Genomic DNA, 12,609 nt, shown 5'->3' with positions numbered 1-12,609 from the left:
GGGGCCCGTCTCAATGAATTTCAGTGCGCAGTGGGCTCACTCGCAAGTAGACCCCTGGATCCTTCAGGTGATATCTCAGGGGTACAAATTGGAATTCGAGACGTCTCCCCCTCGCCGTTTCCTAAAGTCGGCTTTACCGATGTCTCCTTCTGACAGGGAGACAGTTTTGGAAGCCATTCACAAGCTGTATTCCCAGCAGGTGATAATCAAGGTACCCCTCCTGCAACAGGGAACGGGGTATTATTCCACACTGTTGTGGTACCGAAGCCGGACGGCTCGGTGAGACCGATTCTAAATCTAAAATCTTTGAACACTTACATACAGAGGTTCAAATTCAAGATTGAGTCACTCAGAGCAGTGATTGCGAACCTGGAAGAAGAGGACTACATGATGTCTCGGGACATCTAGGATGCTTACCTTCATGTCCCAATTTACCCTTCTCACCAAGGGTACCTCAGGTTTATGGTACAGAACTGTCACTATCAGTTTCAGACGCTGCCGTATGGATGGTCCACGGCACCCCGGGTCTTTACCAAGGTGATAGCACTGTCAGCAGTATTCATTCCGGGAGTGGACAACTGGGAAGCAGACTTCCTCAGCAGACACGACCTCCACCCGGGAGAGTGGGGACTTCACCCAGAAGTCTTCCACATGTTTATAAAACTCGACAAGTATTGCGCCAGGTCAAGGGACCCTCAGGCAATAGCTGTAGACGCTCTGGTAACACAGTGGGTGTACCAGTCAGTGTATGTGTTCCCTCCTCTGCCTCTCATAACCAAGGTACTGAGAATTATAAGATGGAGAGGAGTAAGCACTATATTCGTGGCTCCGGATTGGCCAAGAAGGACTTGGTAACCGGAACTTCAAGAGATGCTCACGGAGGATACGTGGCCTCTACCTCTAAGAAGGGACCTGCTCCAGCAAGGACCCTGTCTGTTCCAAGACTTACCGCGGCTGCGTTTAACGGCAGGGCGGTTGAACGCCGGATCCTGAAGGAAAAAGGCATTCCGGATGAAGTCATCCCTATCCTGATCAAAGCCAGGAAAGATATAACCGCAAAACATTATCACCGCATTTGGCGAAAATATGTTGCGTGGTGCGAGGCCAGTAAGGCCCCGACGGAGGAATTTTCAACTAGGTCGATTCCTACATTTCCTGCAAACAGGAGTGTCTATGGGCCTGAAATGGGGGTCCATTAAGGTTCAAATTTCGGCCCTATCAATTTTCTTCCAAAAAGAACTAGCTTCAGTCCCTGAAGTTCAGACGTTTGTGAAAGGGGTACTGTATATACAGCCTCCTTTTGTGCCTCCAGTGGCACCTTGGGATCTAAATGTAGTTTTTGGGTTCCAAAAGTCACATTGGTTTGAACCACTTAAATATGTGGAGTTAAAATATCTCACATGGAAAGTGGTCATGCTGTTGGCCCTGGCCTGGGCCAGGTGCGTGTCAGAATTGGCGGCTTTATCCTGTAAAAGCCCTCATCTGATTTTCCATTCGGACAGGGCGTTTTTCAGCGTTTCACCTGAATCAACCTATTGTGGTGCCTGCGGCTACTAGGGACTTGGAGGACTCCAAGTTGCTAGACGTTGTCAGAGCCCTGGAAATATAGGTTTCCAGGATGGCTGGAGTCAGAAAATCTGACTCGTTGTTTATTCTGTATGCACCCAACAAGCTGGGTGCTCCTGCTTCTAAGCAGACTATTGCTCGTTGGATTTGTAGTACAATTCAGCTTGCACATTCTGTGACAGGCCTGCCACAGACAAAATCTGTAAAAGCCCATTCCACAAGGAAGGTGGGCTCATCTTGGGCGGCTGCCCGAGGGGTCTCGGCTTTACAACTTTGCCGAGCAGCTACTTGGTCAGGAGCAAATACGTTTGTAAAATTCTACAAATTTGATACCCTGGCTGAGGAGGACCTGGAGTTCTCTCATTTGGTGCTGCAGAGTCATCCGCACTCTCCCGCCCGTTTGGGAGCTTTGGTATAATCCCCATGGTCCTTACGGAGTCCCCAGCATCCACTTAGGACGTTAGAGAAAATAAGAATTTACTTACCGATAATTCTATTTCTCGTAGTCCGTAGTGGATGCTGGGCGCCCATCCCAAGTGCGGATTGTCTGCAATACTGGTACATAGTTATTGTTACCAAAAAATCGGGTTATTGCTGTAGTGAGCCATCTTTTCTAGAGGCTCCTTTGTTATCATGCTGTTAACTGGGTTTAGATCACAAGTTATATGGTGTGATTGGTGTGGCTGGTATGAGTCTTACCTGGGATTCAAAATCCTTCCTTATTGTGTACGCTCGTCCGGGCACAGTATCCTAACTGAGGCTTGGAGGAGGGTCATAGGGGGAGGAGCCAGTGCACACCAGGTAGTTCTAAAGCTTTACTTTTGTGCCCAGTCTCCTGCGGAGCCGCTATTCCCCATGGTCCTTACGGAGTCCCCAGCATCCACTATGGACTACGAGAAATAGAATTATCGGTAAGTAAATTCTTATTTCTCTATCGTCCTAGTGGATGCTGGGGTTCCTGAAAGGACCATGGGGAATAGCGGCTCCGCAGGAGACAGGGCACAAAAAGTAAAGCTTTACGATCAGGTGGTGTGTACTGGCTCCTCCCCCTATGACCCTCCTCCAAGCCTCAGTTAGATTTTTGTGCCCGGCCGAGAAGGGTGCAATCTAGGTGGCTCTCCTAAAGAGCTGCTTAGAAAAGTTTAGCTTAGGTTTTTTATTTTACAGTGAGTCCTGCTGGCAACAGGATCACTGCAACGAGGGACTTAGGGGAGAAGAAGTGAACTCACCTGCGTGCAGGATGGATTGGCTTCTTGGCTACTGGACATTAGCTCCAGAGGGACGATCACAGGTACAGCCTGGATGGTCACCGGAGCCTCGCCGCCGGCCCCCTTGCAGATGCTGAAACGAGAAGAGGTCCAGAATCGGCGGCAGAAGACTCCTCAGTCTTCTTAAGGTAGCGCACAGCACTGCAGCTGTGCGCCATTTTCCTCTCAGCACACTTCACACGGCAGTCACTGAGGGTGCAGGGCGCTGGGAGGGGGGCGCCCTGGGAGGCAAATGAAAACCTTTTTTGGCTAAAAATACCTCACATATAGCCTCCGGGGGCTATATGGAGATATTTAACCCCTGCCAGAATCCACTAAAGAGCGGGAGACGAGCCAGCCGAAAAAGGGGCGGGGCCTATCTCCTCAGCACACAGCGCCATTTTCCTCACACAGCTCCGCTGGTCAGGAAGGCTCCCAGGCTCTCCCCTGCACTGCACTACAGAAACAGGGTAAAACAAGAGAGGGGGGGTAAAATTGTGGCAAAACTATATTATTAAAGCAGCTATACAGGGAGCACTTATTATAAGGCTATCCCTGTCATATATAGCGCTTTTGGTGTGTGCTGGCAAACTCTCCCTCTGTCTCCCCAAAGGGCTAGTGGGGTCCTGTCTTCGTTAAGAGCATTCCCTGTGTGTCTGCTGTGTGTCGGTACGTGTGTGTCGACATGTATGAGGACGATATTGGTGTGGAGGCGGAGCAATTGCCAAATATGGGGATATCACCTCCTAGGGGGTCGACACCAGAATGGATGCCTTTATTTATGGAATTACGGGATAGTGTCAACACGCTAAAGCAGTCGTTTGACGACATGAGACGGCCGGACAATCAATTAGTGCCTGTCCAGGCGCCTCAAACACCGTCAGGGGCTGTAAAACGCCCTTTGCCTCAGTCGGTCGACACAGACCCAGACACAGGCACTGATTCCAGTGGCGACGGTGATGAATCAACCGTATTTTCTAGTAGGGCCACACGTTATATGATTTTGGCAATGAAGGAGGCGTTACATATTGCTGATACTACAGGTACCACAAAACAGGGTATCATGTGGGGTGTGAAAAAACTACCTATAGTTTTTCCTGAATCAGATGAATTAAATGAGGTGTGTGATGAAGCGTGGGTTGCCCCCGATAAAAAAATGCTAATTTCAAAGAAGTTATTGGCTTTATACCCTTTCCCGCCAGAGGTTAGGGCGCGCTGGGAAACACCTCCTAGGGTGGACAAGGCGCTCACACGCTTATCAAGACAAGTGGCGTTACCCTCTCCTGAGACGGCCGCACTTAAAGATCCAGCAGATAGGAGGATGGAAAATATCCAAAAAAGTATATACACACATACAGGTGTTATACTACGACCAGCTATAGCGACAGCCTGGATGTGCAGTGCTGGGGTAGCTTGGTCAGAGTCCCTGATTGAAAATATTGATACCCTGGATAGGGACAATGTTTTACTGTCTTTAGAGCAAATAAAGGATGCATTTCTTTATATGCGTGATGCACAGAGGGATATCTGCACACTGGCATCACGGGTAAGTGCTATGTCCATTTCGGCCAGAAGAAGTTTATGGACGCGACAGTGGTCAGGCGATGCGGACTCAAAACGGCATATGGAAGTTTTGCCGTATAAAGGGGAGGAGTTATTTGGTGTCGGTCTATCGGATTTGGTGGCCACGGCTACAGCCGGGAAATCCACCTTTTTACCTCAAGTCACTCCCCAACAGAAAAAGACACCGACTTTTCAACCGCAGCCCTTTCGTTCCTTTAAAAACAAGAGAGCAAAGGGATATTCATATCTGCCACGAGGCAGAGGAAGGGGGAAGAGACAGCAACAGGCAGCTCCTTCCCAGGAACAGAAGCCCTCCCCCGCTTCTACAAAAGCCTCAGCATGACGCTGGGGCTTCTCAAGCGGACTCGGGGGCGGTGGGGGGTCGTCTCAAGAATTTCAGCGCGCAGTGGGCTCACTCGCAGGTAGATCCCTGGATCCTGCAGATAATATCTCAGGGGTACAGGTTGGAACTAGAGACGGATCCACCTCGCCGTTTCCTGAAGTCTGCTTTACCAACGTCCCCCTCCGACAGGGTGACGGTCTTGGAAGCCATTCACAAGCTGTACTCTCAGCAGGTGATAGTCAAGGTACCCCTTTTACAACAAGGAAAGGGGTATTATTCCACTCTATTTGTGGTACCGAAGCCGGATGGCTCGGTAAGACCTATTCTAAATCTGAAATCCTTGAACCTGTACATAAAGAAGTTCAAGTTCAAGATGGAGTCACTCGGAGCAGTGATAGCGAACCTGGAAGAAGGGGACTTTATGGTATCCTTGGACATCAAGGATGCGTATCTCCACGTTCCAATTTACCCCTCACACCAGGGGTACCTCAGGTTCGTCGTACAGAACTGTCACTATCAGTTTCAGACGCTGCCGTTCGGATTGTCCACGGCACCTCGGGTCTTTACCAAGGTAATGGCCGAGATGATGATTCTTCTTCGAAGAAAAGGCGTATTAATTATCCCATACTTGGACGATCTCCTAATAAGGGCAAGGTCCAGAGAACAGCTAGAGATGGGATTAGCACTGTCTCAAGAAGTGCTAAAACAGCACGGGTGGATTCTGAATATTCCAAAATCCCAGTTAATTCCGACAACACGTCTGCTGTTCCTAGGGATGATTCTGGACACGGTTCAGAAAAAGGTTTTTCTCCCGGAGGAAAAAGCCAAGGAGTTATCCGAGCTTGTCAGGAACCTCCTAAAACCAGGAAAGGTGTCTGTACATCAATGCACAAGAGTCCTGGGAAAAATGGTGGCTTCTTACGAAGCAATTCCATTCGGCAGATTCCACGCAAGAATTTTCCAGAGGGATCTGTTGGACAAATGGTCAGGGTCGCATCTTCAGATGCACCAGCGGATAACCCTGTCTCCAAGGACAAGGGTATCTCTTCTGTGGTGGTTGCAGAGTGCTCATCTATTGGAGGGCCGCAGATTCGGCATACAGGATTGGATCCTGGTGACCACGGACGCCAGCCTGAGAGGCTGGGGAGCAGTCACACAAGGAAGAAACTTCCAGGGCGTGTGGTCGAGCCTGGAAACGTCTCTTCACATAAACATTCTGGAACTAAGAGCAATCTACAATGCTCTAAGCCAGGCAGAACCTCTGCTTCAAGGAAAACCGGTGTTGATCCAGTCGGACAACATCACGGCAGTCGCCCATGTGAACAGACAGGGCGGCACAAGAAGCAGGAGTGCAATGGCAGAAGCTGCAAGGATTCTTCGCTGGGCAGAGAATCATGTGATAGCACTGTCAGCAGTGTTCATCCCGGGAGAGGACAACTGGGAAGCAGACTTCCTCAGCAGACACGACCTTCACCCGGGAGAGTGGGGACTTCATCCAGAAGTTTTCCACATGCTGGTAACCCGTTGGGAAAGACCAATGGTGGACATGATGGCGTCTCGCCTCAACAAAAAACTGGACAGGTATTGCGCCAGGTCAAGAGATCCGCAGGCAATAGCTGTGGACGCGCTGGTAACGCCTTGGGTGTACCAGTCGGTGTATGTGTTTCCTCCTCTGCCTCTCATACCAAAAGTATTGAGAATTATACGGCAAAGAGGCGTAAGAACGATACTAGTGGTTCCGGATTGGCCAAGAAGGACTTGGTACCCGGAACTTCAAGAGATGATCACGGAAGATCCGTGGCCTCTACCTCTGAGAAGGGACTTGCTTCAGCAGGGTCCCTGTCTGTTTCAAGACTTACCGCGGCTGCGTTTGACGGCATGGCGGTTGAACGCCGGATCCTAAAGGAAAAAGGCATGCCGGAAGAAGTCATTCCTACTTTGATTAAAGCAAGGAAGGAAGTAACCGCGCAACATTATCACCGCATTTGGCGAAAATATGTTGCGTGGTGCGAGGATCGGAGTGCTCCGACGGAGGAATTTCAACTGGGTCGATTCCTACATTTCCTGCAATCAGGATTGTCTATGGGTCTCAAATTGGGATCTATTAAGGTTCAAATTTCGGCCCTGTCGATTTTCTTCCAAAAAGAATTGGCTTCAGTTCCTGAAGTCCAGACTTTTGTTAAGGGAGTGCTGCATATACAGCCCCCTGTGGTGCCTCCAGTGGCACCGTGGGATCTCAATGTTGTTTTGGACTTTCTCAAATCTCATTGGTTTGAACCACTAAAAACTGTGGATTTGAAATATCTCACATGGAAAGTGACCATGCTACTAGCCCTGGCTTCGGCCAGGAGAGTGTCAGAACTGGCAGCTTTATCTTACAAAAGCCCATATCTGATTTTCCATTCGGACAGGGCAGAACTGCGGACTCGTCCGCATTTTCTCCCTAAGGTGGTGTCAGCATTTCATCTGAACCAACCTATTGTAGTGCCTGCGGCTACAAGCGACTTGGAGGACTCCAAGTTGTTGGACGTTGTCAGAGCTTTAAAAATATACATTTCAAGGACAGCTGGAGTCAGGAAATCTGACTCGCTGTTTATACTATATGCTCCCAACAAGTTGGGCGCTCCTGCGTCTAAGCAGACTATTGCTCGCTGGATTTGTAGTACGATTCAGCTTGCACATTCTGTGGCAGGCCTGCCACAGCCAAAATCGGTAAAAGCCCACTCCACAAGGAAGGTGGGTTCTTCTTGGGCGGCTGCCCGAGGGGTCTCGGCATTACAACTCTGCCGAGCGGCTACGTGGTCGGGGGAGAACACGTTTGTAAAATTCTACAAATTTGATACCCTGGCTAAGGAGGACCTGGAGTTCTCTCATTCGGTGCTGCAGAGTCATCCGCACTCTCCCGCCCGTTTGGGAGCTTTGGTATAATCCCCATGGTCCTTTCAGGAACCCCAGCATCCACTAGGACGATAGAGAAAATAAGAATTTACTTACCGATAATTCTATTTCTCGGAGTCCGTAGTGGATGCTGGGCGCCCATCCCAAGTGCGGATTATCTGCATTACTTGTACATAGTTACAAAAATCGGGTTATTATTGTTGTGAGCCATCTTTTCAGAGGCTCCGCTGTTATCATACTGTTAACTGGGTTTAGATCACAGGTTGTACGGTGTGATTGGTGTGGCTGGTATGAGTCTTACCCGGGATTCATAAATCCTTCCTTATTGTGTACGCTCGTCCGGGCACAGTACCTAACTGAGGCTTGGAGGAGGGTCATAGGGGGAGGAGCCAGTACACACCACCTGATCGTAAAGCTTTACTTTTTGTGCCCTGTCTCCTGCGGAGCCGCTATTCCCCATGGTCCTTTCAGGAACCCCAGCATCCACTACGGACTCCGAGAAATAGAATTATCGGTAAGTAAATTCTTATTTTTATGAAGGATGTATCAATAATTTTGGTTTTAAGTAAAAATAGGACAATTCTAAAGATTAACAAAAGGTCAGAGACCTTATAATTTTAATTTGTATAAAACTTTGGTAAATAAGGCATTGAAACCTTTACAGTAATAAAAGACAAACCAGTAATAGTGTATGAAATACACTCCCATTAATTTAAAACCAACTTTAAAAAAAAAAAAACAATAACCATTTAAGATAAACAGGAACCTCTGTAGTTGTATCTGTTTCAGAAGGTGATTGGGTGTGTTGAGGTTGGGTATGTCGAGGATGGGTATAGTGAGTTTGAGTTTGTGGAGGTTTGGTTTGTTGAGGTTGGTTATGTCGAGGATGGGTATATTGGGGTTGCGTTTGTTGAGGTGGGGTATGTTCATAGTAGGGGAGCCAGGGTTATACTGGGGATACAGTTGAGGGTAGTTTGGAGGCGGGTGCTGAGGTGGCACTGTGTGCAGCCCTTCAATACATTGGAACATTCTGTCAAATATTGACATTTGAAATTCCTGCATTTCCCTCTGACATTCTCTTGCATCCCTATTATAGGTTTCCTGCATAGAGTTCAGCTGGGCCATAAATGTGTTGTTCATGTCTTGCTTTGCTTGCAAAAATCGATTGAGACGTGCATCTTCTCGATCACCCATGGCAGCGTCCATCTGCTCTAATTTCTCCACCAGGACAGTGGTCATAATTCTTGCAGCTTGCTCCGTTTTGTTTGGGTGGCGCCTCCTTGGCAGAACAGTATATACTGTGGACACAAGTCAAATAATTTTGTTATTAGAATTTGCAATGAACTTATATAAAATAGCAGTGTTGTTCGCAAACGTGTTTGTGGCCTCCTCCCACCTACACACTGCGTATATTCTGCAACATTTATCATTTTTAATTGTATGCATTTAATTAGTAATGTATGAATAATTTTTTTTAAATAATTTATTAAGTTAATGTTATTGTTAATATTTAATGACGTTAATGTTTAGAGTTGTTAGTTTGTGTTTAGTTTACGTTATTTGTTAAAGTTAGTTATTATGTTCTTTGGATTGTTGTACTTACTGTTTCCACATAAAGGCTGTCTTTGTGCAATTGGGTCCATTTTACTTGTCCCAGTCTCTGTGTCTTCCGGTGCATTAGTGTTTGCAGTTCTGCTGGGTTTGTGTCCAATTGGGTCAGTCATAGTGGTTTGCATCGGTTGCGTATCATTATCCAGTACGAGTGGTGGGGATGGTGGTGGTGGTGATTGGGTCTCTGGGTCCTGTACGCTGCAGGTGGCACAGGCCTGGCTTGTTTCTGCTGCTGCTAGGCTGGAGGATAAGTTAACATGTGTCGTAAGCGCTGTGTGGCCAAATATGGTGGCACACTGCTCGTAATATTGCCATTCCATACGGGCAGCACCACTTCTATTTCGGTTGTGGTCGTGGACCTTATTGAAATTCCTTTTAAGGGCCTTTAATTGATTTATTACCTGCTGTGAGGTATGTTGGAAACTAGAGGCTGCAAGCATCCTTGTGATGTTTTCATAGGTTATTGCATCCTTTACAGTCCCTGTAATTTGGTTGGCTATTTCAGCCTCCACTCTAATCCGCAACAACTCCCTAACTTCTTCCTCACTCCAGGTTGCCATATTGTACAAGCACTGTAGCACTGTGAATGCAGTATAATAAAGGCTAATCCACAGTGCTGCCTGTTATTTCCGGGTTCAGACTGGTGACATCATGCAGGGAGACAGCCTATCACCTCCTTTTTAAGATTCTTGGGTTGAATATACCGGGTTTGAGGCTTTCACACTGCCAAATGAACCAGTTCCGAACTGTGTAGGATCCTTTTTTTTACACGGGTTGAAATACCGGGTAGTTTGACTCGGTAAATTCATAATGGCGCTTTCACACTGCAGCTCAAACCGGGTTGACACGGCTAAAACTCGGCAATATATATGTCTGCGATGTGAAAGGGGTATAAGTAACCTTTTCCTCTTGAAAACCATATGGATACAATGCTGTTTTTTGGATACAGTGCTGGTCAGATACAGTGCAGGATACACAGCATGTTGGAACCAGTCTGGTTGAATTTTGGGTCGGATACAGTGCGGGTTGGATACAGTGTAGGTCACATACAGTGCAGGTTGCAGTGTGTGTTAGATACAGTGCTATTTGAATACAGTGTAGTTTGGATACAGTGTGGGTTACAGTGTCCTTTGGATACAGTCTGGGTTACAGTGCAGGCCAGATACAGTGTGGGTCAGATACAATGCAGGTCAGATACACCATCAGAGGGGTGCTGCTGACACAGCAGCACCGTTCCTGGCCTCTCTAACAGAGAGGGGAGTGCCCGGGCTGCTCATGCCACAACCTGACCGCCACCACCGCTATCCAACCCCCATACCTTTCCGCATCCCTGTCCGCATCCACCCGCAGACTCTATTAACTCTACTGAAAATATCCCTTTCGAGGTGGCCACCGCCTCAGAGGAGACAGTTATTAAAGATACTAGATCTCTTAGTGCCTATCATTGCAGCAGCAGCCTCTGGGTAGACGCAGCAGCAACCTCCGGGTGGATGAGAATTCAGTGAGCCTTTTGGCTGAGAGTCATGAAAACTGCTCTCTGAGTCAATCAGCAATCAGCCCATTGATTTTAATGGCACTTTGAAATTTGGCACCTAAATCCAAAACCTGCAAGATCTGAAAGCGGGAAGATTATGTTTTGCCTCATTTTGGGATCTGAGGCAGGTGGTGAGATCGAAGTCCCTTCTCGGATCTCTTCGGATATCAGACGTTCGGGTGGTCCTCAGTACTTTGAGAATGGAGCCTGCTCATCTCTGCTGAAAAGTAGTCCTTTGTGAAAGCACTATGCTGCATATTAAATATGGATAGGACAGGCAGTGGCGGATTTAGGGGGGGGGGGGCACCAAGGCACGTGCCCGCCCTGTCATTTTTAATTGATTTTTTAGATTGATTTTCGCGCCGCTGCGCGCACCCCGCACCCGGCACCCAACATGTCCCCCTCCTTCCCTGTAACGCACTGCTGCTGCTCTGCTCACATCTGTTCCTCCTCCTGATTGGCTCCCTGGAGAAATGTGACATGTTCATAGGAGCCGAGCAGGAGGAGGAATGTCACATATCCAGCCCGCCGCCGCTGCCGCAGATGGATAGCGCACTGCCGCCGCCACTGATGTAGAGGGCACCGCCGCTGATGGAGAGAGCACCGCCGCCGCCGCTGCACTCAGGAACAGTGCACGGCCACCCGTACACAGCAGCGCAAGGGTCCGTCCGGGACAGCCGCCCTGCTTTCTGCCGGTGAGCAGTGTGTGCTGTGGGGGTGACCTGGGGAGAATGCTGCTGCAGTGGCGAGCGGTCTTTTGCTGGGGGGGGGGGGGGGGCCTGGGGAGGGAGACTGGTGCTGCTGGGGAGGGAGACTGGTGCTGCTGGGGAGGGAGACTGGTGCTGCTGTGAGCTGTCATTTGCTGGGGCGGGGGGCTGGGGAGGGAGACTGGTGCTGCTGTGAGCTGTCTTTTGCTGGGGGGGGGGCCTGGGGAGGGAGAATGGTGCTGCTGTGTGCGGTCTTTTGCTGAGGGGGGGGGAGTGGGGGTGACCTGGGGAGAGATGTCTTCAGCGTCCCGGAATTGACGTCAGACACCAGGGCCATAACTAGGTGTGTGCCGATGGTGCCTTACCCACAGCGCAAATGGACTGAAGGCGCACCATCAGCAGCACATCCCCCGTACGGCCGTTGTCAGCAGTCAGTCAGTAGTGAAAGTTCCGCCGCTGGTCTCCCTCCTCTGCAAGCAGTGGGAACACTGTTGTATTCACAATCAGGCAGCACACACCTTCTGCGTGTCCCCGGCGCCATCCCTGAGTACTGCCAGCGCTTTCATAAAGACCCGCCGCCGCTGTCCCTGACTCCCACTGCCACCATCTGACAGTAGTTATTAAGTACACTCCGTGTGAGAGTCCCGCTGGTGGCGCCGGATGTCTCCTCTGTGAAGGAGTGCGGAGTGTAGATGCAGCTTGCAGGTTCCAGACCGGAGGAGAGTGACTGAGCCGTCCGGATGGTGGATCCTGCTGCGGAGCAGAGTGACTGAGCTGTCCGGATGGTGGATCGTGCTGTCCTCCCCAGGCAAGTAACACACACACACACACACACACACACACACACACACACACACACACACGTAAAAAGGGGGACACTGTCTGCCATAATGTGTAAAAAGCGGGACTGTCTGCCGTAATGTGTAAAAGGGGCTCTACCTGGTGTAGTGGCGCTACTGTGCAGCATAATTTGAATAATGGAGACTACTGTGCACCGCACTATGAATTGGTATTATTTTGTGGTCACGCCCCTTCCCCATGAAGCCACGCCCCTATATAGACACACTCGGTACTCACATTGAGCACTTGACCACACCCCCTCACACAATTGGTCACACCCACTGAAACTTGGCCACACCC

The 12,609-nt window shown here is 49.3% G+C and overlaps 2 protein-coding genes across 2 annotated transcripts in view; one reads left to right on the top strand and one right to left on the bottom strand.

Annotated features, from left to right (window-relative positions):
• Positions 1 to 12,609, top strand: part of HTR1E (5-hydroxytryptamine receptor 1E) — a 417,773-nt gene that overhangs the window by 137,447 nt on the left and 267,717 nt on the right. The gene's annotated exons all lie outside the window — the stretch shown is intronic.
• Positions 8,227 to 9,788, bottom strand: LOC134910928 (uncharacterized). The gene is made up of 2 exons (XM_063919319.1): positions 9,221 to 9,788; positions 8,227 to 8,915 (listed from the first exon to the last, which is right to left on the bottom strand). Exons 1-2 carry the CDS (start codon positions 9,786 to 9,788, stop codon positions 8,227 to 8,229), a joined length of 1,257 nt encoding a protein of 418 aa, XP_063775389.1.

The sequence above is a fragment of the Pseudophryne corroboree genome, chromosome 4 (genome assembly GCF_028390025.1).
Source record: "Pseudophryne corroboree isolate aPseCor3 chromosome 4, aPseCor3.hap2, whole genome shotgun sequence".
In the NCBI taxonomy this organism is placed as follows: domain Eukaryota; kingdom Metazoa; phylum Chordata; class Amphibia; order Anura; family Myobatrachidae; genus Pseudophryne; species Pseudophryne corroboree.
The sequence above is the reverse complement of the archived record's forward strand: the minus strand, read 5'-3'. Positions and strand labels throughout refer to the sequence as shown.